The following is a 27602-nucleotide window of genomic DNA, read 5'->3' on the forward strand; positions in this document are numbered from 1 at the left end:
TCATGGACGATTTATATGTATTAGTTAAATTGGTAAAATAATACCGGGCGACCTGCATGCTCATTTGCTTGCTCGAGGAGAAAAAATTAGAAACATAATATATCTGCTTGAAGTCTCATAATTTAAAAACACTTTACGTCACGGTAGCAATTTTAAATGTAAAAAGCTTCCAAACCTTTACCAATATGAACGTATTTTTCAACCTCGCGAAATAACGAAACGATAACTTTTGTTTCAGCATGAAAAATGTAAGGAAAATAACACTGTTTCTTAAGTAAGAGGGGCGCAACCCGAAACGCGATAAAGAGCGAAATGACGTCATATAATGTAACTCATAACTTATATATCGTATGATATATATGCGCATTTAGCTGAGGTCGTCCCATTTTTCAGCGTAACAAGCGCTGTAATTGGCAAAGAGCAGAATTTGAGAAGCGCTGATGTATCGCTGGCTGGTTATAAATTATTCGCGCACAAATTACGGATAAAAACTAGAATGTTACGCAGATATGGGAAAAGCCTTTCAATTTCATATTTCCGTCGAGTCATGTTACTAACTGATTGTGAATAATAACTTATTTTTCGTTAGTTCGTTGATACATTTTACTGGGTTATTGATATTTTTAGTTCTGTATTATATTGCATGTATGAATTTGATATTTAGATGTTCTTCGTTTTTTTTAAAGCGTGTTATTACTCAACTTATAAAATAAGGTTTAATAGATTAGAATTTTCAAAAATTCATCTACCTAATATAAAAAAATGCATCTCGAATTTTATGAGTATTTTTTACGTACAACACAACGTATGCAATAGACCCCCTCAGCTATAGTACAGCGTTGTACAGCGATGGATATTTTTAAATGTTAACCTAATCAAGACACAGTATTCACCTTCTAATGAAAAAAATCGTAAAATTTCAACCGAAAAATAATATCGCATTCTAATTACATTAAATAAGTAACTATTCATTAACACCATAATGGCTTCCAGCGGCGTGTAATTTTAAAGGCTTGTTAATTTTTACTCTGTGAACAACTAAAATATTCAAGTCCCTTTTGACGCCAGCTCTACTTAATTTTAAACTGTTCAGAACAAGGATATAGTGTCCTAGATAGAATCAGAATCTATTTTGTATTTCCTAATGTAATTTAGCTATCTGCTATTTGCTATGAGGCTATATTATTTATTTTACATTAAAGCTGTTATTTTTATTTAAAAGTACGATCACAGCGTTTATAGGCAACGGTTTACTTAGCATTTCATTTCGATTTTTCGAAATTTAAAAATATTCAATATCTCTACAACTAGAGTCCTAACTATTTAATCAAATCACCAACATTAGAACACGGATTTAAAGCTTCAGGATTTGCGGCATCCACCTCCAATACTTAGATCTATCATCTATGTTCCGGCCCTTTGATCGTTACCTCATTTAATAGTAATCCCTGATTTCAAAGATGCTTATGAATGCGAGATGAATGGAATATATATTGGTTATATAACATATCCACGTGGTACGGATTAATGAGGTTTTGACAGCGATGAACATATATTTTCAATATTATGAGAACGACTTTTCGTTATCTGTTTGAAATAATATTTGCGTGTATTCCATAAAGGTAAAGGAGATATTTTTTGTCTCGAATGAAATGAAAAATACATACCTGCTGGTTGATTTTTGAAAAATAATGATAACTTATTTCTGGTTCTGGTTCTTGAATTATTTTAATTACAATCCAAATCGTAACTGTGGTTTAGTCGTGCCAACGCAACAGGCAGGGAGAGATATATTTGCATTCTTAATATTAACACAATTTATATTTTAGTGTATTTAATACCTTATTTTCATAAAAAGTTCAATTTTTACCTATCTGCATATAAACACATAATTTAACACATATTAGCATATAACTTGTTCAATATATTACCAAAGCCTGAACAAATTGCTATGCTAATACGCTATGCATTGCACGTAAATTATTTTATCTCAGCACTAAATCACAACAGAATATACCAGATATAAGATTTAAAAAATTACTCTCAAGATATTTGGCGATCCTTCACGTTGTTGGCGTCTTCCCAGACATAAGGGCAGACGTATAGCTCGTAGTTTGTATTGTAGCATTAGCTTCTCCCTAATATGACGAGAGACGAATGTAAGATTACATCTTGCCCACTTTTCACGAGTGAGGCCAAATAAATAGCTCCTTGAGAGTTTCGAGTCACGTCTCGGATTCCGGTTAATGAATGTTCCGATTTTATACCTGCAGTGGATGTTAACCGAAAGGTTTATGCAATGAAGATGTATTTTTATAGTCTTATTTATTAATAGTATTAGAATTTGTTATCCTACTTTTTATATGTAAAGGACTTGAATGGAAGAAATTACTTGGAAATGATTGACGTTGGCATGTGCTTAGAATAAATCGAAATACAGATTCTAAATAACTATGTTATTTACGTAGATTTATCTTTCTTGTTACCAATTATTGTTGTTGCGTTGTATTTTTATTTGGGGGTTACCTATCTTAATCTCGAATTTTAATATTCCGAATATCATAATCCAGAAAACGTTTGGACATTTTTTCATAACCCCGAATTTTAAAATTTCGAAGTTTTGTTTGCCATATAATCGCAACTCCGAATTTCATTTGCCCATTTCTTTATTTGTACGACGTTTAACAATCCAGACGAATGAGTTCCAGACATACGAAATCTAAATGCACAAAATCCAGATGACCGTAATCCATATGCACGAAAGCCAGATTTTTAAAACGCAAATTTTTGAAATACAGTTAATTGATATCCAGACAAACAATGTCCAGATTTTTTAAATTCAAATAAACGATATCCAGCAAAACATAATCCTTCCAGGGGGACGCAGCACGAACCTAACCTAACCTTCTGAATAGATTTTAACACTTTAACCTTTCTGTAATGGGCAAGTAAAACAATAGCGAGTCGGTTCTGGCACTCGCCGGCCGCTGCCGCGGCACGCTCGCTTCGCTCGCTCGGCTCGTGCATGGGGGGTCACAGTTCAAACCTAACCTAACCTACTGAGTCGAATTTGACACTTAAACCTTTCTGTAATGGGCAAGTAAAACAATAACGAGTCGGTTCTGGCACTCGCCGGCCGCTGCCGCGGCACGCTCGCTTCGCTCGCTCGGCTCGTGCATGGGGGGTCACAGTTCAAACCTAACCTAACCTACTGAGTCGAATTTGATACTTAAACCTTTCTGTTAATAGCGAGTCAGTTCTAGCGTGGGGGTCGTAGTTCAAACCTAACCTACTGAGTCGATTTTGACACTAAAACCGGTCTGTAATGGACAAGTAAAACAATAAATTTACTTACTGACAATGTTTATTTTCAGTCGATAGTAAAGGTATAATCACGATTGTATGGAAATCAAATAAAAAGATTATGAAAATCTGGCAATAGTTTATCTGTTATACGATTATATGGGAACCAAATAAAAAGATTATGAAAATTTGGCAATAGTTTATTTGGAAAATGGTACGATGGAAAACAAAAAAAAGTATTTAGAGAATCTGGTATAATGAGATCTGTATTATGAGAATACGGGAAACAGTAAAATACTTTTTAAAAATCTGGTTTTGGTGCATCTGGAAATTGATTCATCTGGGAAATTAAAAAAGGAATTTTAAAAATTTGTCATTCATTACATCTGTCTTTTAAAAGTTCTAACAACCGTTTTCGGGGTTTTAAGATTCGGGTAATAGAAATTCGAGTTTTTAATAGGTTACCTTATTTGGGATATCGTTCAGTATGATGAATTAAATGTTTTTCTAATATTAACTATAACTTGCTTTTTCAGGAAATTTAGATACATTAATACTGAATACTTACTGAAATAATTTGCCTTGCAGTATTGTTTTAATATTATCCTGTCAACAATCCTTACACACGTGCAGTTCAACCAAACAACATAAAACAAATATTTCATAAGAGATATCCGCCATTAATTCCGCAGTGTCACGTATTGGTTACGTGTTCAATATTGGACCAAGTTCGACTCGTGTTAACGCGGAAAGCATTAGTTCAAATTAGTTCTTATTAATGTTTTAGATATTGCCGATTTTCAGTCAGGTATTTGAATTATTTTCATGTGTAGCATATTATATCCTTTTTTAATGATGTTTTTATTATGTTATGTTTTTATTTTATTACTACATACTATAGAAAACAAAGTCAGTTCCCGTATGTATGCTTAGATCTTTAAAACTACGCAACGAATTTTGATATGATTTTTTTAATAGATAGAGTGCTTCAAGAGAATTAATGTTGAAGTACCTATTATTTGTTGACTTTTAGATCAAGTGGGTGAAGCCCCGGGTGGAAAACTAGTGCTTAATAAGCTTTTATTGTTTATAAGATAGAAATGACTGGATTTGGTGAAAAATAATGTTCATATGTAAAATAGATAATCTCTAGCTTAATCTAAACGTTTTCATTTCAAAGAAAATCCTTGACTTAACTATCTACGTAAAAATCTATTCAAAATTGGCGCCAAAATACGGAATAAACGAAATAAATGGTTGAATTTTGAAATGTGTTGCGACTACTTGTGTCTACTTTAAACAATACTTACTACCATTAGGTAATAATTAATTACCTTCAACATTCAACACAACGGCCATGTTAATCTTCGGTTCTGTGTTTATCTGGCACTCGTACACACCAGCGTCTCTAGGCTGAACGTAGTCTATCTTCAGATCCCAGTCGTCAGAGGGCTCTGGGTGTAGCACGCTGAACCTCGCGTCTCCTGTGTACGTGAAGATGTGGGAGGTCAGGATGTGGAGGTCCCGCTTCCTCATCCAGGAAACCTAGGAGAGTATGAGGAATTTATAATATGGAGACAGCTTACAATTTGAATCTGTGGTGTAATTTTTATAGAATTCTAAAGCATGTAAAATAGAGGTTTAATTTTTTATGAATAAGTGTGTTTATTAACAATACAATAATAAAACAGTATTTATAAAGTAAATCATTGTTAAGGGGGCGCATAAAGCAAAATAACCAATCTTCTATTAGATGATACGTGTAATATGCAAGACCAAATCTAAAAAATAAAATATATATCAAACTAGATGATATGTTCAATGATTCTGTTTAATCAAAAACATAAAATATTAAAATTTACTCGATAAAAAAAAAATCACCAAGTTAGCTCTAATTTTCACACTTTTACGTTTTCTACTTGACATGGTAATACTTATTATGATTTTTTTTTCATAAACAATTATATTAAAACATTTGCAAGATATTTGTCAGAGCATTTTGTGTAATTACTTTTAGTTTTGGTTTTATCTGCGATAAACCACTTTTGGCGCTCTTTTTTTCTCGTGATAATGTCACGATAAAAGTGGTTTATCGCAGATAAAACCAAAACTAAAAGTAATTAAACAAAATGCTCTGACAAATATCTTGCAAATGTTTTTATATAATTGTTTATGAAAAAAAAATCATAATAAGTATTACCATGTCAAGTAGAAAACGTAAAAGTGTGAAAATTAGAGCTAACTTGGTGATTTTTTTTTATCGAAAAAATTTTAATATTTTATGTTTTTGATTAAACAGAATCGTTGAACATATCATCTAGTTTGATATATATTTTATTTTTTAGATTTGGTCTTGCATATTACACGTATCATCTAATAGAAGATTGGTTATTTTGCTTTATGCGCCCCCTTAAGTGTATTATCATATTATAGTAATTTTAAAAGTAGGTAATTGCACGCCTCATAAGCGAAGCGTTGAGGTGGGTACTACTGTCACTTCGCGCAAAACATCTGATTTTTCAAACTTAAAATGTCTTTATGTATCATACATTGCACTTGTAAGATAATACATACACACACATATTAAGAAAAAACACTATTTTTAACATTCATGATATTTTTGATGTCATTTTTGTTATTTAAACTAGTTAAAAAACAGTTTAAAAAAGTTCTGTCTTGGACGTCCGTGTGTCTGTATGTGCGGATCCTTTTTCTTGTTAACACGATAGCGACCGAAATACTTTACTAATCGAGTCTTTTTTTTTCTCTTACGCTTGAGTATGCTCAGGAATAGAACCCTTTCATTTTTCAGGGTCTGATTCGATGTGGTTTAATTGTTATTAAATAAACAAAAATAATAATTAATAAATAATTATTTAAAAAAAATTAGAGGCGTGCACTTTTGGATTTTCCAAATTATTTAAAATTATTACTGAGCAAATTGTAAATTGTATAAAATTAACGATGTAATTAATTGTTGAACAATAATGAAAGCATTAACACAATTAAGCGATATTTCATTTAACTGTTTAAATTATATTTCTTTTAAACTATAGAACTTTAAAGAATGGTATTATTTCCTGCAATCTCTAACCGATCATCATCTGTTATTCAATTTCAAAATATCAATATAGTCGATATAGTTATTAATATTTATTTACGAAATAAAAACGTTCCCGATTGGCAGCTAGTTTATGAGCTATTCATTTCCTATGCAATGGAAGCCATTTCCTTTCGATGACATAGAGTTATAAATGAGTTATTACTCACATCGTAGTATATTATTATTAGTCTGTGCTCACATTAATGATCACAAAATAACAGAAAAGTTTACTGGTATATTGTCTACAATATTTGTATTAAAATATTATTAAAGAAAAACAATTGAAGTAACCAAAATACACATTAACATATTAACCGTCTATAAAACAATTATCATCCACTTGTTCAAAAGCCACACCAAGCCTCTTGATTAAAATTACATTAAAAATAAACGCCAAATGATATTTTTTAATTCGGCGGTTCAGAGAAATTCAAGAATAAATTCATTCCTTTGTCCACTTTTTGTTTTGTATGTAATTAGAGTAAGCTTGGAGTCGTAATTAAGAAAATGGGGGAACTTTACAGCCTTTAAAATAATAAAGCTAAGCGACTTTTTAAGGCTGCATTTAAAGATTGAGTGCGACTCGAGAAATTCTTTGAGATAAGGCTTCAGGATTGTCGGTTTATGAGATTACGTAATTACATACAAAATCACTCGAAATGTATTATTTTTTGATACAAGCAAGAACATTTCTCGCCTAATGAGAAGCGACACACGTCATACATAGGCATTTGCGACAATTAGTTGTATACGTGATGTAATTTGCTAAAGGGAGTTGGTAAGATGGGGGTTATAACCCCCCTTACATTTAGGTTAACGCACCACGCCCATTATTGTAATGATTACGATTTTTCACATTTCCCTAAAAAAGTGACGAATTCGTCTCCACATTTGTACTGACATAATCTTGAGTAATAAATGCAGAAAACTTAAGCCTTTGAATATTATATAAAGCTTGTACTATTCTGCATGTTTAAACATATAACAGATAATAAGATATTGAAAAACTGGAAAAAAGGGTACTAAGCATATTTTATTCGAAAGATTTTTTCAGTTTTTATTTTAAAGTACGTATCCATTTATTATAGATTAGAACAACAGAAGTTCAATCATATTGGAGCTTGAACCAAAGCTCTTTTCTTCAACTCTATCGGGATTTCTTATCGCCGATCAAGTCATCAATAATGTACTAAAATATTATTTAAAACTCATCATTCATCTCATTTGAAATTGAACACTTTTTACAAAATATAAGGTACATTATGTATTTTGGGTTGCCTGGTAGAGATCGCTGCCAGCGATAAGGCCGCCTACTGTACATTGATTAATTTATTGTTAAGTTTATAAAATGTATCATATCTGGTGTACAATAAAGTATTTTTCATTCATTTTCATTCATTTCATTCATTCATTCATAATATAAAGTGTATCTGCTTTTTGTATTCAAAACCTTGACCGTTTATTATTTTCTTAGCCATCAGTGAAAGTTTTTGGCTCCAACTTAAATTGAAATATAGGGCCCGGAGCGGGACGGAGCTAAATTAATTTTAATGTAATTTATGTATTATCTTACTTTGTTTACTTTGTGAAGTGCGGCCTATTGCGTATTCTTATCTTGTGAAAATTACTTTTATATACCAAAACTTAAATCACTAAAGATCGTTTATTAATGAGAATACTTTGTAACTAGCTTTTTTGTGATATAATTTATAAGATAATAAATTGTACCTCCCTAGGTATTAGTATTGTTATAGGGATAACTGAATACATATTGTTTTATTTGTTACATAGCATACAATATTTAAATAGTTACCTACCACAATAATTACAATCATTCTGACATACATTAGCAGCTATAAACAAACTCTTAACATCTTGAACTTCAATAACATTTTCATACAATACTAAGAAAACTAACCAAATCTCACAATTCTTTCATCACACTTTCTTACATGCAAACGCCTGCGAGCTTATCACCACCTGCAGACCACGGCATCATTTTTCACTGTCGAACCGCCCTCAGAGCCGCTTCAGTGGCCAGCATATTAATGGATAAGGGATCAACACCCGTATAATATCAACTGACACTCAAAATGTCCTTGCAAAATTGTTCCTTGATGACAACGTGTATCGGAGTCAAGAAGTATTCGTATGTGACAATTTTCGTTGACCCTTTGTGTGGGTGTTATTGTTATGCATAGTTTGCATATTTACACAACGAATATTGTAAATAGTAACGGTTGTATTGTTCGTTTGCTCGTGACCAATAAGTTCAAAAATTTACTATTAGAATTCTCCTATCGTAATGCACTGTTTAGTGCTATGTTCCTTGGGCAAAGAATTCTCATTAAAATATACAACAACTCAATAATCTTCGACTATAAATAATAACGAACCATCCATTATTAATTCTCTTCTCTCCAGGTTTAAATCCAATGTTCCAATACATCACAAAACTAATCAAATCTACACAATTAAGTTTAGATATCTGTAGGCATTGATGGCACAATGGCCACAATTTATAGGTCAGCTTAAATTGATTAAAGGCTCCATAAAATCGGCAAGACGACCGCAGCCGGCTTGATAAACTGGGGCCATCTATCTGCATGTCTCGCTGCAGTGGCGAAACAGATGACACGAGCGGGAGACGAGATTTGCACCGTGATAAGATCATTTCCAAGTGTTTGGGAGAATTATGCCATTTGTTACATTTAAATAATAACATTAATTTGTGTTAGCCGTAAAGTTAGTTGACTAATTGTTTTTAGTAGTTTAGGAAACGCTATGAAAAGTATATAATATGTACCTACGTAAAATGTAAATGGAAATCGAATTGAAGCGACTTCGACTTTTTTATGTGTGTTCTCTTTCTCGTCTTTAATTATGCATGTTTTCATGTTTACTTATCTAAAAGTTTCATTCCTAATACATAATTCATAATAGTATAATTTAAGATACCATTGTTTTCGATTAACATTGCGTAAAAATTTATGTTTCATAGGAATACGTGATCAATTAAGTTCTGTGACGATCTCACCAATTAGATCTTTTTATATTTTCTAGATAATAGCTTAAAAAAACATGTAATTAACTTACAGTTCTATTCCCTATATGTTTCGCGCGGCACCGGAGCACAGCAGACTGCCCCACGACAGCAGACACATTTCTGGGAGACACGTCGTCGAAGTATGGCCGCTCCACCCGGTCCCCCCCACCGTTCACACCCGAGAGGACGCCGACGCCTGAAAAATAAAGGGGAATTAAATATTATAATGTATTTTGCAAAATGGTGTGTTTTATTTATGACCTTTTTATAATAATTTATTTAAGTTATGTTATTTTGAAGTATATTTCAACTACCAAAATAAACTATTTAATAGCAATTTGTAATACCAGACTCTAAACATAGAGCCATTGTTACAATAAATACATATTGTAAATCATTTTAATTTTCATTTCAAAGATAAAGACTATAATACATATAATATAAACACTAAGAGAGTTTTATTTATGTTATCTATTGGTAAAAAAATTAAACCCAAAAAATTCTTAAATAATTTATCAATACAGATGGTAATTATAGACCTATATAATAATAATTATTCAACGTTTTATGTAAATCTTACGATACCAGGTGTATTCTTAAAACTCGGTGTAAATTCATTAACAAATAAATAATAAAAAAATATTTATTTTGCAAAACAAAAGCCAGCTTAGGACATTTTCAAAAACAACAAACTGAATCTATTCGATATAAAAATTATATTTCAATCACGTATTTGATAGCCAATAAACTTTGAAGTTAGAGGACTTGCGGTCGGCCACTGACACTCCATGCATAAATAAATAAAACCTAACAAGATCGAAAATAAACGAAATTATATAAAAGAGAAAACACGATTAAAATTCTGAACGAGGCTTACCGAAACTAAAGTACTAGAAATCACTTGAAACATCTCGCCGAATTGAATACATATTTGTTTGTTATAAGAAAATTAAAGATTGAAAGTTTAGGCTCGAAATACTTTTGTTTTGTCTGGGAGAGGCATTAAAAATAAGAAAATACTAAAAGGCTAAAAAAAAGAAAAGGCTAAAATGTATATTTATAATTCTAAAATACATGTTTTGTATCTAATTGCACTCCACGTCTTATAAAATTAACATTTGTTGATAAATCAGGTAGCTATAAGCTATAATACAATAATGTGTAAACCTACAGATGAAAACCATAATCAATCCCGAACTATAAATTACTAAGTAATATTATCTACAGTCCAACGTTCGTTATTTGTTAAATATTACATTACAATCTTTATAATAATTGACTTTGACGACATCGTCATCTAACTCGTGTCTTACTCCAATTTTACAAAGCTATTGAAAACAAATTAAAAATTCATTCTCTTCAACATGACCTTTAAAACTAGAACATATCTAAGCAAAAAGCCCACATTAATTCCACCGTCATGTCAACAGCAAAAACGCCGAAAGTCCCACAAACGCCCAGTGCTGTCGCTAAGCCCGACGTCATGTCTCGGTTATCAGCGGCGGAAACGTGTCGTGACGTCACGCCTCAGAGCGGAAATAAGAAACCGTACTCTTATGACAGCGAACCGCGTGGAGCCCCGATACAAGGATAATAAATTAACGCGCCAGCGGGTTGTCTTTAATTCTCTTTAGATCTTTTGTCCTATCGACTTCTTAATTAAAAAGTTGCACGTGTTTCTGAGTTTTGCACGTGTGCTGGTATTATAGTTTCTTTGAAATGCTGGTACCTGTTTATCCCTTTGTATCTAGATTATTTTAATTGATTTAATCTATTTTAGTGCAATTAATGAGCTTTTGAATTGGAATTGTGCCTTTCAAGCTTCTTATGGACTTTTTATGCATTTTTAATTATTTTTAGTCACCTGCATAAGCGCAAGAAATTTCAACGTAATTGTCCGTATGACTTTCAGTCACAAAACACTATGAGTAGAAAATTATTATTATGAGATATTCAATTACACCAGGCCATCCCTGTACCCATTCCCTACATACTGCAGTGTACATGTACATAAGAGATGCATCAGAATTGGGCAGATAATTCAAAAAAGACTATGACGATGAGACAACCCCAAAATTTACAAAAGATATCTATTCAGTTTCCTATAAACCTAGATCACGTATGCCTGAAAGCATACGTGATCATCGTGAGGTTAGGCGGAAAATGAAGACTACTACTATCAATTCAGCTTCCTATACAACTCTACACCATATGAAGTAACTTATACACCTACATATTATATTGGGCGCAAATTTAATATCGCTCTATTCATGGCCCCACAGTGCCACGGAATGGCCCGCTTTGTGAGGTCGCTATTGTCTCTCGTGCATCTCACACGGCACAAAGCTTCTCTCTAATATGACGACGTGAATGTGTCTTAACTTACCTTTCAGTTATATGTAATTGTTACTATACCTTTGTAACTCTATATGGAAATGAGTACATTTTAAACATGTACTCATATAGAATGCATCATATACTCATATAGGCTTTCCGCCCGCGGCTTCGCCCGCTTTGTTCAAAACCTAATAAATTATATACTAAAATCTTCCTCGAGAATGACTCTAAACCAAACTGCATCAAAATCCGTTGTGTAGTTTTAAAGATTTAAGCATATATAGGGACAGAGAAAGCGATTTTGTTATATACTATGTAGTGATGTTCAACTAGGTATGATGAACTGTATCAATGTTTCGCGCCATTAAGCATTTAATGTAGAGTAGAAAAACACAATATACCTACCTACTTTTAAGCATAATGTGATACACATAAAGTGAGTAGTAGTAAAACGAAAAAGTCAGTCATCATTCATATTGCACCCACGTATTATTATTAGTCAGAGATGTAAAGATCATTCCTACACATAGTCAAATTTAACCTTTTACTTAAAAAAATAGACTATCAATAAAACCTCTCCATACGCTGCCAAATAAACCTGGGTTATTTCATAAACTATAAAAAAAGGTATTTGTTTTTTCAGGTATTGGCACATAAATCGCTTTTCGATACAGCTGTCTAGAATGTCACCAATACTGAATAGTTTCATAGTGTTCATAGCCTGCATTTTACGTCACATACTTTCGAAAACAATAATATGTGCTAGTAATGTTATAGACATTGTGTGATATGCCTGGTTTTATTACTGTACTGTAACATATTTTTAATATGTTAAGATGTTTTAATAGATTATTTGCAAATTATGTAATTAGACTAAGGTTTTATAAACATACCTAATAATATGTAAATGGTATGGAGCAAATCCAGATAAAACAAATCTTGTAAAAATATAATGTTTCTTGTATAAATACATATAATGTTCACATTCAAATTAATTCAAGAATTCAATACGATTCTTAACAGTTCTTAAAACGAGAAGACATAACAAAAACATATTATACAATTACCAAAATCCAAACACGAAGTATAAATGCGACATTCTGAAATAAATATATAAATAAATATGCAATGTTGTCCGTGGCTCAGCACGTGACCCGAATGTCGCCAAATATGCCAAGCGTGAGCCGCATACCCGAGATTTTTTCCCACCCCCAAAAGTTTCTCAACGCTTTGTTATGGCTACAGAAATGAATATATTCCGAGCTCACTTTCATGTTTTATTGAATGAAATCTTTTGATGTTATTTTGCATACACTCCACTACAATAACCTAAACAGGAAACAACATATTCTTTTATATTAATAGAAATGTGGAGTACATATTTTAATATTAAACAGTTTTCATTGGTTTAGTTCGATGCATTCTATCTGTATTATAAAAACGATACCATTTTTTTATTTATTTTGATAATAAACAGTAGAACAGTGGTTATTTACATTTATAGATAGATATATTGTCATTCAATAACTTCCATTTTAAATGCTGAAATATCGTACTTTTCTTTTATAAACCGTGATTTAATGTTAGTGTTCATATTCCCGACCCTTTGTCCCTTCTTGAAGTCACAGTTGCCATTCTATAAAATGCTGATCACACCTGACCACTGCATTTTTCATTTCGCCCTCTGTATTCTCCAGAAGTGAATACTTGAAGCAATAAAGACAGCTCCATGCAGGAATCTAGAAAAATCTCGAATATTCCAGGAAAAAAGCAATTTCAGTCAATAGCCTTATGTTTGCTTTGACACCAGACTCATTGAAAACTGAATAAAGGTTAATATGGGTGGAATTCTTGATTTCTATAAAGTTAAGAATAATAATATATATTTTTAAGTTTAGAATAATTCCAGAAACATTAATGTTTTGGTTGACATAATTGTGATCCAAATTGTTCTATTCTTTTTAGTAAGAGAATGCAAAGCATGCGACATATTTTACTGGAGTGACTGGTAAAATAAATCACAAAAACGAATACACATAAATAAACTAACGATAAAATAAGCACTGTTGCTATATTGTTTGAAATAAAACATTTATTATTTAAGTTTGTTTTCGCTCACACTTACGACTTACGAGGTATAAAATATATTATAGTTTAATAAGTATTAATATAGTTAAGCTTTTCCAGGTATTTCAATAAAAACGTGTCCGTTTAAATCAAGTTTAAACATTGCTTTACAAACATCATAATTATGAAGTAAATCTTCTCCGAAACGAAATTGAATTAGGATTGAAATAATATTATTATGAAGGGCTCGGAAAATCCAACTCTGAAACATGGTCGTAGTGTCTAGTCTTGATTTCGCTAGTTTGACTTAGTAACATTGTGTTACAAGTTTGTATTTAATATAGGTAATTAGTATATATATAAATATTATATTTATATTATGAAGTAGTATCATTATTTTAATACTGAGACTTTATAACAATAACATTTAATTTAGAACTCCATATTAATTAATAACCTCATGTAATGCATACGTATTTTTCTTACACATATTTCGATAAAATATTTTCTGTATTTTATGGCAATACAAATAGATTATAACAATGCTACACGACTTCTTTAATCGTTATATTGTGTGAAATAATTCTGTACTGTCTAAGTATGTATCCTTTATAGGCAATATTGAAAAATAACAGAAATGTCACATAATTTTCTTAAACATTTATATTCGAATCCACTACCACAAACGTATATCAAATCTCGCTCTGATTCCTTCATATTAGCTAAAATATAATCTGTACGAGGTTATGACGTCATGTCACTAAACAGCGGTTATTGCACGAAGCAGTCGTAAAGCAGTAATAACTCCAGATTGCGTCACTGTACCGTTATGCGAGGCGAACATAAATTTGATAAGTTACAAGTTTAAGGTAACAGATTTTCTTGTTTATATGTGTTCTATTAAATGTAGGATCCATGTTATTTTTATGTGGAAGCTGTTTATGTGAAGATTTTGATACGATATGTCTATTTGGTTACATCAAGTTTTAGGTATGCTGTGTATTTGTGGCAATGTATTGAAGAGCATAAAGCCCTTTATTCATCAATTGATGAGGCCTCTACTATAAATATAAATACAGAAGAAGAAAAAAAACTGATGGTATAAATAAATAGAAGGTATAAACTTTCTCTAGAACGAACTCTACATAAATTATAAAAAATTGCTTTGTCACTAAATCTTTAAAAAATAATTCTATACATTTTTAAATCTTATCTGATTTACATTCACAATAACCAACTACTTACAGCTACACAGTCACTCAAATAAAAATACAAAATGGCCATCACTTACCCAAAGCAATATTCATTGAACTATAATTTACGGCCATCACGCAGGGAAGTGCTCACAAAAGTGTCTTAGTGGACAATAGCTTTGCCCAGCTTCAAACTACTATAAATTTAGCGTAATGGCTCCGAACATTGGCTGAGTGATTTCATATCTGCTAATCTGTTTGAGTGCCTGCAATTTATTTATGCTCGAATGATTCGTGGAGAATAAATATTCTCAATCAAATGATTGAGATGTGAGATTTTTATTGTACGCGACGCACGCTTATTATATTAACTTTATCAGGACATTTTGTAAATAATAAAGCTAATCATATATCTGCCCATAGCAAGTAGCAGTATTTATTTAACAATCTGCATGACGTGTATTGTGTAGTCGCAAAAAAAACCAATCACATAATATTAATCATAGTTTGAAACTTAAAAGACAATATCTACAAGTGAAAATAGAAGGTATAAACTTTCTCTAGAACAAACTCTACATAAATTTACAACCTATTTATAATTAAAGAATAAGAAACCAGATAGTTTTGCCCAAATCCATACAAACTTGACCCTCCCACCGCAGTTCGGTCGGAACTCCGCATTGGGTAATATTTCCCAACTTCAAATTAACTTCTCTCAAACAGAGTTAATCACAGCGGACCCTCGGAAACTATAAACAAGGGGCATCTTTATAGCCAATAAAGGTCCTAAATAGTTTTTTATCCCGTTATTTTATCTGTATTCCTTGTCATTTGTCACGCGGTTCGTCGCCTGCGTTGGATATACGGCGATATGCTTGTTGCCTCTCCGAATTGGGGGAATGTTTATAAATGACGTTTGGTGACAAATAACTGACGCAATTTTAACTATTTACACAATAAAAATATAGCCAATAGGATGTTTAACAAGTGTTGAATCAGTTTTGGTGTTGATTTATTTGCATTGAGTAATCCATCTATTCTTACTTAAAGTACTAATAGTATAAAAACGAAAGTTTGGATGTTTGTTACTCAATCACGCTTGATACTGAATAGATTTTATGAAACATGATAGTGTAATTATAGCTGTGGTACCAAAGTGTAGTTATGGAAATACTCGCGTGCGTGTAACGAACAACTTAAAAAGTCGGTTAAATATTCTCATTGGAAAAATAACATGTTTATTAATTCGTGAAAAAGAGGAATTTATCCTATATATGTATTTATTTACAAAAGTGGCCCTCAGTTTTCTTAGTATCATGATAAAACATACGATAACCCTGACCGATGAAAGCACGGGTAGTTTTTCTCGTTATTGAGCCTTATGAACTAGTTCTGTGATAAAAATAGCCCATAATTCTGAGCAAGTTTTATAAAAATCAAAGAATTCTGAAAAAATGTTCCGGAGATAGATCCAAGGCCGGGAAATTTAATAAAATTTTCCATTGATAACATTGCTTTAAAAGTTTCCTATCCAACTCTAAATAAATCACAGTAGGTACTTTAATTCCTAAAAAAATCCATTTATCGCTCATTTAATATGAAAACAGACTTGTGTTTTACATGGCAGTTGTAATACATTACATTATGTGCTTTACAAACGACAAAACATAACGCGACGTTTTGTAATAATATATTCTAAGTGATTTAAATATAATAATATATTCTGCTCTATTAACATAATTTTGTCTATTAATCGCGTTTAATTATTCCAATATCTACTTATTGTATACAAAGCAACTTTTATTACTTAAATTCTTATGATGAATATCGTGCACGTATAATACACAAGAAAATCAACTAAAAGATACCCTCCAAGACACTTAGTTCTACGTCAAAAATTCAATCACATCAGCAACATGCAAGAAAAAAGCTGTAATCAATTCTTCAAATAATTTCAAAGCAAAACAACCCTCTTCAAATTGTGTATAACTTAATTTAGGGCCATTAACAACTAATGGGCCGGCACTTATAGCATCTGACACGATTAGCTCCTGATTTTATAAATAACTTATAATGTACTCGAAATTTCTACAACATTTTTATCGCATGCCATCATGTTTTGAAGCTAGAATTTTTATTTATTCACGCCATGTTGAATTTCTTGTCGTTCGTTTAATGGAAACGGTGATTTATTAAAGCTTTAGTAAATGTAATAGTATCTCCTATTTATTACTGTAAAAATGTTTTACACAGCTAAGAAAATCGAATGATACATCCAATAGCGAAGCTACATATTTTATAACTATATATTTAAAATACAAATAAAATAAATAAATACTACACCAAAAAGACTGAAACAAATTAGTACACCGCAATATAACTTGACAATTATTAATTCCTTGTATTTCGCGTATTATAATGAAAAACAGAATTCATGTAGCGGTCGTTAGACATAATCGTCTTAATTAATAACGCCTAGGCTTAACGTAAACATAATACCAAGTGGGATCTCATGAGCCGAAATTAAGCCAGATAAACTTGCCGTAATCGATTAAGCCTGGCTTTGCCCTGAATCTATTACTTGTAACTCAATTTATATTATTCTCCGAGAGCTTGCCCTTTGCTTCAGTTTCGTTTGACCTCAATAGTCATATCCTTATTGTATTTGTTATTATAATACACGAGGTTCTCGTATATTTTCTAAGATAAACCTATACATTATTTACTTAATAAATAGTTTCTTCGGGATTACATAGAATTACAAGCAATTATTTGATTGAAACAATAATAATGTTTTAAGAATGTAAAAATAAATTAATTTGAACAACAGATTTACCACAGTTATTACGTAATGTTCATTTAGATACTCGTATATTGTTTAACGGTCGTATTTTTAAACGTGCGGATACTGAAAATATAAAAAAATGAATTAATGTGTTTTCAACCGCAGCACCCAGTTTGCATAATAAATAGCCCAGTAGGACCCAGTAACTTGGCAAAGTTAACCTTATTAACAATAAACTTGTATAATGCAACAATCATTAGTCAAGTTCACCCGTCGAGAGCTTGCAAGTTTTTTCGCAACTCCGGGCGTTTCGATGGAATCCTTGTTTTGCACTTTAACGGCAGCTCGTTAGCACTTGTTATACAATGATTTGTTTTATGTTCTGAAGCAATTATTGCTCGAGTATCGTTAAGGAAAACTGGAGTACTTGAAACTTTAAATTTTTAAATTTCAGCTCAAATCATGGCGAGCGCTTTTTAACAGCCATTTATTTTGAATGTGTCTGCATTCGATAATTTCGGGATGATTAAAACTTTTTTTAACTAGGTACCAACTAATAAAGAGGGGTCTAACTTGTAAGATTGACGTATCTGTCGATTTACCTGTAACGTTTTTTGCAGCGTCATTATATTTGGGATGTTATTTTCTATGTGATGCGATGGAGATTAATTACTGAATTATGTTTCAAATATTTTCCAGGTAATGAATTTATTCAGAAGTAAAATCTACCAAAATTTTAATTGTCACACAAACATACCAAACCTCATTAACATATAAACCGCAATGGCCGATAAACATAGAGCACGTAACTACAGTTTCAAAGAGTATAAAAATGTCGCCATTCCGGTATCTAGTGGCATAATTTGCCATCCCTTCCCATGTCCACTACTTTTGTTCTCTGACCCGCGCAGTTATCACCGAAACTTTCTGAATAAACATTTTATATCTACTTTATGGCGTATTTAGTTGACATTATTGTGTTGTTTTACGATTATGAATTTAATATTCTATGCTTTTTTGGCGTCGGTTTGTCTGCCGATATTATTGCAACTTTTTGCAAATAATCTGATGAAATTAAATTAAATTAACCATCTAAACGCGACTATCAATTCGTAGAACGATAAGGACCCAAAGGATAAAAACCTAATAAACATATTTAACATAATTCAAGAAGACCCCAACTAGCCATGCCTGAATAAATACATCCTCCGCAAACATCGGTCGAAAATTAACCTTTAAAAAGGTTCTCAAGTTACAAGTAAATAAATTCAAAGAAAAAACTCATTTCAAATATTAAAAAGCGGGATCTCGAGTTCGGGGCTGCTTGAGGAAATAAGGATGGAGCCTTTGTTTTTGGTTCCGTACACTATTAATTTTAAATTGCATGTTTTTAGACTTGTTTTAGCAAGAAAATAATTATGTTCTTATATTCTCTTCGTGTTGGTTGAAAAATTCGAATCAAATATTATGTAATTAAAGAAATTCCTGAGAATATTGTTTTCTGTATTTTTATTATAATCAAGTTAAGAATAGTCTCAAAATATTTTCTATTATAACTAAATTTCTGTAACAGAAATAAGTGAAAACCTTTCTATTATAAATACATGAAGCGTAAATAATATATTTTCTCACCGATAACGTTTTCCCGTATCAATAATTAATTAACAGTTCTAAGAATATTGATTCCATACCAATCCTCCTTCTCTTAACGATGCTTGTTCCACGAATTTCAACCAAATTTTACTAAAATCCAACAGTATTACACTACAAATATAATACAAAGATCACAGGTCAGTCAGATAGTTATTCCCCGATACATAGTCTCCAAATGCCACCTCAATCATATCCTATAACTAGTTGCGCTCCGCGGTTTCTCTCGCGTGGTTCTGCTCCTGTTGGTCTTAGCGTGATGATATATAGCCTATAGCTTTCCTCGATGAATGGGCTATCTATCACCGAAATAATATTGCAAATTGGACCAGTAGTTCCGCGCGTTAAAACAAACAAACTCTTTAGCTTTATAATATTATTATCTAGTATATTAGTAGATATAGATGTTTCGCTCACATGATCACGTATATAAGCTAAATTACCACGAACCAGATAATTCAGTGGTTCAATATCAATTCAATTTAGTATTATCCCATTTATAGATTCAACACCAAAAGTTTCATAATTAGGTTCTGTGGGAGAGCTAATTTGTTGTGAAACACATGATTTCATGCTTCGTTTGTTATGAAAATAACTAATTTTATGTTATAGAAATATCGCTAAGATAATAGTGATAATAAGTAGATACCTAACGTTGAATATTATGTCTGAATTTAAACTAAAAGAAGTTATTGTATTCTCAAATATTGTGTTATTATTTCGTGTTAGCTCGTCTAAATGTTATAAATTCTTTAAATATATGGCATAAACGTGACTGTGCTGCTACTATGATACATTTCAATGTAGTTCTCTTTAAATTAAAATTAAATATTTCGCTGGTATTACTTTAGTACTGTAGACAAGATAACATATTATTTTAAAAGAATTGTAAACTTTTGTATACATTTCTATTAAATATCCAACTCTAATAAGGGCCCGTAGACAAAGTAACAATTAAAAAACGATAACGAAGTTAGAAAAGGAAAAATGTATGGGATTGACATTAGATAGACCACGTGATCTAACGCGGCGTATGTCAATCCCATACATTTTTGCCTTTTCTAACTTCGTTATCGTTTTTTAATTGTTACTTTGTCTAAGGCCCCAGGTCTAACATTGATAACAAATTCCTGAAATTCACAAACAAGGTGACTATACAAACAAGATCCACCCAAAAATATAGTGACAAAAATAAAGCGAGAATATCACAAAAGAAACTCAATGAACCCTTACGATGAATGGATGAAAAAAGAATATTCGGCGTATTATGGAAAAGTTAAATTTCTCCCCTGAAGCTAATACCCATAATCTTCGTAACTTTTAATAGGACAGACCCAAATTTGACGGCCATTATTCAGAAATACTGGCCGAGCCCAACATCTGCGAATCTTTATTACCATCGAATCGCCCTGTCTGAGTTTTATTCCAAGATGAAGGATCTTACGTAATAAGCAGTGCAATTATTGTTTCATAGAAAATGGTAAGAATATTTCATCTTCCTTTGTTTCGGAGAATTTTAATAAAACTGAAGTGTCTTATTGTAAGGCAGCTTTTTATTTTGTACTAGTTACTATAGACTATCTCCAATTTACATGATATTATGTCCTATAATACATTATGCACGCCTATAAAATAACAATTATTATTACTTTGTTATCTGTTTGTGCATTCCGTCTCATCTCCTTAATTATATAGATGTCCTAGTCCTTATTTATAGTCCGTATTTCCACTAGAATACCCCGGTAATATATAATATAATAATAACGGTAATACCCCTCCATCAAAACCATGTTTAACACAATCCAACCAGAATACTCACTCTAAACTTATCTCATAGAAGACTCGTAAAACGTTCCCTTACACGGGTCTACAATCAGTTAACTATCACGTCTAGAGATGAGCTTACATTATAACATACGAACTCGTGACATGCGGGACAGTGCCCGTAATAACACTAGGAGCAAATAAAATGGGATTGCCCGCAGTGTAGACTTAGGTTGCTGGATGTGTCTTTAATACATACATAAGAAATGGCGTGCGATCTGCGATGTTCAGGTTTTTTTTTTCTGTTTTGACTATAATATTATTTACCTGAACAGATTGGGATAAGTTATATGAGTTAGAATAAAAGAAATTTTGTTACAGTAATTTTTTTTCGATAGTTTTTAAGCATCATGTTGTAGGTAATTCAAATTGAAATGTATTTCAGATGTGCACAATAGGGTGGAGTGAAAAATGTTTTTTTTCATTTTCGTTTCGGTATACCTGTAAAAAGATGTCATTATTGCTCATAAATACACATGCAAAATCATACTTTGCAGATGATACATTTAGAGGTGCCCCCAACATCATGAACTTTCAGAAATTCAAAAAATTTAGTCGAAAATCATTAAAGTTTAATTTTGACAAATTAACGCTAAATCAGATTCTGTGTTATCTCGTTGGTTGCCAACGGGAAGACAGAATACATAATATTTCAATATATAAAAAAGTGGCTATCGCTGGCTACCAGTGGCTCTGGTCGTTGGCCCGTTTGCGCCGACTCTTATTGTAGGAAACGTTGATTTTAAACAGTGCCGTTAAGGAAATAACACTAATGTTAGTAATATTTCTTAATTACATTTTACACGTACCTAAATACAATTAAAATCATAATTTAATATTTTTGATGTGAGTTCTATCTATAATTTCGCTTTGTTACAGTAAAGTGTTGCAAGTCAAAATACGACAAACGACATGTTGTCCTGTATTTTGTTTGCCAGAGAAGTACCCAGTGTCTCAATTACCAACTTGTACTGATGCTAAGAAACTATTACTTATTTATTAGATATGAATTTAAACCTGATAAAATAAAAAAATTCATGATTTATCCGAAAGATTAGCTACGGAAATGTTTGATGTGTGGCGAAAAGCATCGCTTCCCACTATTAGCTTGAATAGAGTTCTACAACTTATTCGACACACCGTATTCGATGAATATAGACGCTTATTAAAACCTTATCAAGACCGACAAACTAACAAAAAAGAACAAGAAAAGATAACTGAAGTATTTTGTCACTCAGTACCAAAGGTTATTTGATATTTGAAGTTGCAAATGCATTTTTTTATAACTCTCTTGTACTTGCTCAAAAGATTATACCGACTTAACTATGTGGCAAGAATGTAAGAAAACTGAGCCTCTGACTTCTAATTTATCTGAAGAAACCTTAAAAGACATCGTGAAAAGCGGTTTGACTAAAAAATCATATTTTTCTAATTTTCAATTGGGTTGGGGCACCTCAAAACATCAAGACAGGTAAACAATATTTTGTATATGCTGAATTCACTCATTAAAAGGCACCTTTCTGTCGCTATGCCGTTTGAAAAAAACAAAAAAAAATTTCTTCCATACATTATCACTCCACCCTAGTGCACAACCTATATTCAAAATAATATTTTGCTATCATATTCTAAACTTCATATTAAACATAGTTACCTTATCTAGTGCGATATAAATCTGTGGTATGTTCTTTATTAGAATTTAGCCAGAGCTTAAACGTATCTTGTACTTGCACTGTAATGAATTTAACTGTTTGATGTATAACTAAGTGCTTTACATTTTAATATTATTTTATCTTCTTGCTTCTTGCTACTGAAAATATGAATTCACACAGGGAGTACTGAAAATCGATGAAAAATAAATAGCATTTTAAAGATACACTTAAAACCAAACAAATGGAAACACACTAGTCCGATAATTTGATCGATACTACAACCGACAGGCGATATATTATCATCCAGAAACCCTCATCATACAATTGTACGGAACCTATTTGAAACCAGACCCGATGTCCGCTTGACGGAGGTCACTGAAATATGAACTCTTTTATCTTAACTGTGGCTTCACTTGCTTGCACTTTACGTTATCACGTGTTTTTGAACAAATATCATATACATAATATAAAGGTCAACACATTTTATACATTTGTAGGAGAAAATGTGTTGACCTTAAGCACATTTTAGGATTAGTTTTCACTCTGAGATATACCTACTTACAGCTTATTTCGAATATTATTTTGTACTGCGTTTCGCGGTTTCACCCACGTGGCTTCGCCCCTGTTCATCTAAGCGTTAGGTATGATATTATATAGCCTATAGTCTTCCTCAATAAATGGGCTATCTAACACCGAAATAATTTTTCAAATCAGACCAATAGTTCCTGAGATTGGGGCGTTCAAACATACAAACAAACTCTTCAGATTTATAATATTAGTATACTTTAATATGTATTTATTGCTTTCAGCGGAATTTTCAAATTTCTTCTAATATTTATAAAAATAATTTGGAAAATCCAAAAGTGCACGCCTCATAATTTTTTTTTAATTAATATTTATTAATTATTATTTTTGTTTATTTAATAACAATTAAACCACATCGAATCAGACCCTGAAAAATGAAAGGGTTCTATTCCTGAGCATACTCAAGCGTAAGAGAAAAAAAAAGACTCGATTAATAAAGTATTTCGGTCGCTATCGTGTTAACAAGAAAAAGGATCCGCACATACAGACACACGGACGTCCAAGACAGAACTTTTTTAAACTGTTTTTTAACTAGTTTAAATAACAAAAATGACATCAAAAATATCATGAACGTTAAAAATATTGTTTTTTCTTAATATGTGTGTGTATGTATTATCTTACAAGTGCAATGTATGATACATAAAGACATTTTAAGTTTGAAAAATCAGATGTTTTGCGCGAAGTGACAGTAGTACCCACCTCAACGCTTCGCTTATGAGGCGTGCAAAAAAAGCTTCGAGAATACTATTCGGTAGGAATATTATGGTAATAAATAAAATGGTAAAATAAGCATTTTTATACATCTGTCCTATACCCCACAAGGGTACGGGACTTCACAATGTTATATTCTCTTATTGAAATAAAGCCTTACATGTACATTAAACCGTCCCCGCTTTAAAATGAGGAGACTAAAATAAATCGCCTTGAAGTTAAGTTAATTCTCAGCGCATTACGAGCCGTAAATATAATTTCTAATGCAATAAACAAAGCGGCCGTAACATTTAATTTGTAGGAAATGCTTTGAATTAACTACTTCATACATCGTGTGTATAACAACGATTCAGTACCGACTAGACTTCATTGCAAGTCCGTATAGGTAACAAATTATATTCTATTACTACTAAGGAAATAGTTTGTGAAGATAGATAGATTGTTTATTATACGTATACAGGGTGTCCCGCAATCGGTATACTAAGCGCGAAGGGGCTTATAGTTTTGCATACACTGATCACGTAAAAAATACTTAAACAACAAAATTACGTCAAAAATTTTTTGCTAAATTTTTTCTTAAAATCCATAATTTCTTCTCTAGCATCGCGCAGTCGGCATATACCGCTTCGCTTATGTGAGCATTTTGTCTATAAAAACATAATCTTAAACGATAGGTCAATTAGTGCTGGTATCAAAGTTGGGCGGGTAGCTTGTTAGGGGTGTACACATAGAGTTTTAAGAATTCATCTATTTGAAAAAAAAACTGCGTCTGGAATTTTATAACTATTTTTTACGTACTCAGCGTATGCAAAACTATAACCTCCTTTGAGCTTAGTATACCAACAGTGGGACACCCTGTATAGTGAAGTGAAGTCCCGTGTCCCTTAGTGGGGTAAGGGGCAGATGCATTATACATCTGTTTCACTGATCGATTTTCTTTAGGGACTAGTAGGTGATCAGCCTTCTGTGTCCTACCAGACCAAGACATTTTTTTTCTTCGTCTCCACCGGGAATCGAAACCAGGACCCCTCGGTGTTACGCTCACGCGTCAACCACTGTACCGAGGAGGCGGTCGTTCCGTAAAATTATACGTATAACATACACAAAATAAAAGCGGAAGGGATTGGTTGAAATTTGGCACTGAATATAATAAGAAAAACTACAATTAGCTAGACACTTTCGCTTAGAATTAAGATATTTTATTTAAATATATTATCAACGGGAATGAATTTTATATCTCCTGAATTTACTCTACATAACATTTCGGTTTTTATTGCATAATATAATATATGTGATTGCTTTGAACGTTATCTATTCTGTATTATTTACTTTTTGTACTATTCAGCGTAAATAAACATTGCTAAGTCTACAATTGTACCGTCTCTTTTTTTTAATTGAAACTCTACATTATAAACAGCTTATTAATATGCATATTATATTACTAAGTTAATAAACAGCTTCGTAAAGTATATTTATATAATAATATTTTCGTAAAAAACACAGTCCATAACAGACTTAACAATTACAATTCCCGCGTCCATCGCACACGACACATCGTGGACGCGTCGACTTTTTTACTTCGCCACTTTATTTATATTTCGTTTTGTTAAAACGCTTTGTGGTTTCTCTCTTTTCGAAACACACGTGTTTTGAAATTTTAATTCGGGACCGAATACTTTTTGTATGTATTTTTTATGTATGATTGTTATAGAAGTTAGTTTTGACTATTTTTTCTATCTGATTTTCATAAGTTATTCACATAAATGATGATAAATGTATAACCCGGCCGCACGCACGAAAAAATATGACTCATGCGGCGTTACCTCGCTCTGAGGCGTTCCATGTAAGGCTTGAAGTGCAAGCGAGAGCGCGGAACGAGCGACAAAGAAGCACAATCGGCCGTTGTCACGTTCAACTATCGTCAGTAAACCGACTTTACAGACAACCAATTTTTTAGTCTTAATCAAGTTATTCCTCACATACAATCATAGTCTAAACTGTATTTATAACTTTTAAAACCCTCAAGTCAGGAAGCACACGAACAACATAGCAATATGAAAATTAAACCGAGCGGACGACGCGGACGCAAACACGCAAAAACTATCAAACTACACGACCATAAAATCCTTGCCCAAGTAAATTATCGAATCACTGAGTAAATGGAGATAAAAGTTAACGTTGGTTGTGCGTGTGAAATGAGCAAATATCTTGTTTGTGAATACTCCGCGTGTATGATGACTCATCAGCCAATTTAAAGTTTATCTAGGCTGCCAAGTTTTACGCCTTTATGTTGAGATTTGTAAATCTCTGTTTATAGGAATTCTGTTAGGATAGGTTTTAAAGTTCAAAGTCCAGTTGGCCATGATGTTGATGATGGATTGTAATTTCGTTCGACAGTGTGATAGTGTTTAGAATTATTTCAAGGAAGCAGTAAAATATATGCAAAATAATATGATCTTACATCTAAAGTTGTGCCATCTATTCTATACATATAATAAAATCGTAGGAAAGTCAAAACTGTACATTGAATATTTTTTTAAAAGAATACATATTCCATGATCTATAATCGATATAGAAGCCAAAAATATAGTTTTTAGAATTTTTGTCTGTTTGTCTGTTTGTCTGTTTGTCTGTTTGTCTGTATGTTTGTCCGAGCTAATCTCGAAAAGTACTGCATAGATTGACTTCAAATTTTGCATGAATATTACTAACAGGTCGAGTGAGGTTTTTTTAAACATATAATCATGCTATCACCTCCGGGGGAGGAGCTGTGAGCCTTTACTTTTCTTACGTATTCCGTGTACTACGACAGCGTACAATCTAAAGACTCATGTTTAAATGTTGTTTTTGAGTAAGCCATGCTATTATCTAGCTTTACACTATAAAAACTACGTCATTTACGTAATTTGGGCAGAGAAACTGTTTAATGAATCTTAGTACTATAAAGACAAATTTGATTCAGCGCCATCTATGAGATTTCGTAAAAATCAAATCAATTTACATGTTAACACTACTGAACACAATGTTAAAAATTAATAATTTAAATATAATTATGTTAGTTATTTATTTAACTCTTTAACCCATAATAAATCTTCCCTTCCCTATAAGGTGCGCTTATAATTCGTGTGAATATACTACATTTTTAAAAGTGAGGGTAGATGTATATTATTTAAAGTCAAACTAGACACCATTGTCCATTACAGTTAATCTAATATTGATTGTGTTCATTGGTTACATTTTTAAAAATCTTCGTGTTTTAATAATTCGATCACGAGGCGGGACTCTAATACAAAAAGGTTAGTTCGTTGATAATTATTATTCCTTCATCATTTACATGTTGTTAGTAAAA

At 32.0% G+C, this 27602-nt stretch overlaps 1 protein-coding gene across 1 annotated transcript in view; it reads right to left on the reverse strand.

Moving 5' to 3' along the window:
* The window catches only part of LOC149480186 (hemicentin-1-like), a 169086-nt gene that overhangs the window by 7910 nt on the left and 133574 nt on the right, over positions 1-27602 (reverse strand). The window contains exons 3-4 of the mRNA XM_089707284.1: positions 9503-9648; positions 4638-4848 (exon numbers count right to left, since the gene is read on the reverse strand). Coding sequence (XP_089563410.1) covers positions 4638-4848; positions 9503-9648 — 357 coding nt within the window. The remainder of the gene's footprint in view (positions 1-4637; positions 4849-9502; positions 9649-27602) is intronic.

The sequence above is a fragment of the Colias philodice genome, chromosome 19 (genome assembly GCF_061535455.1).
Source record: "Colias philodice isolate Cphi_HAF_F1 chromosome 19, ilColPhil1 Martin Lab GWU primary, whole genome shotgun sequence".
In the NCBI taxonomy this organism is placed as follows: domain Eukaryota; kingdom Metazoa; phylum Arthropoda; class Insecta; order Lepidoptera; family Pieridae; genus Colias; species Colias philodice.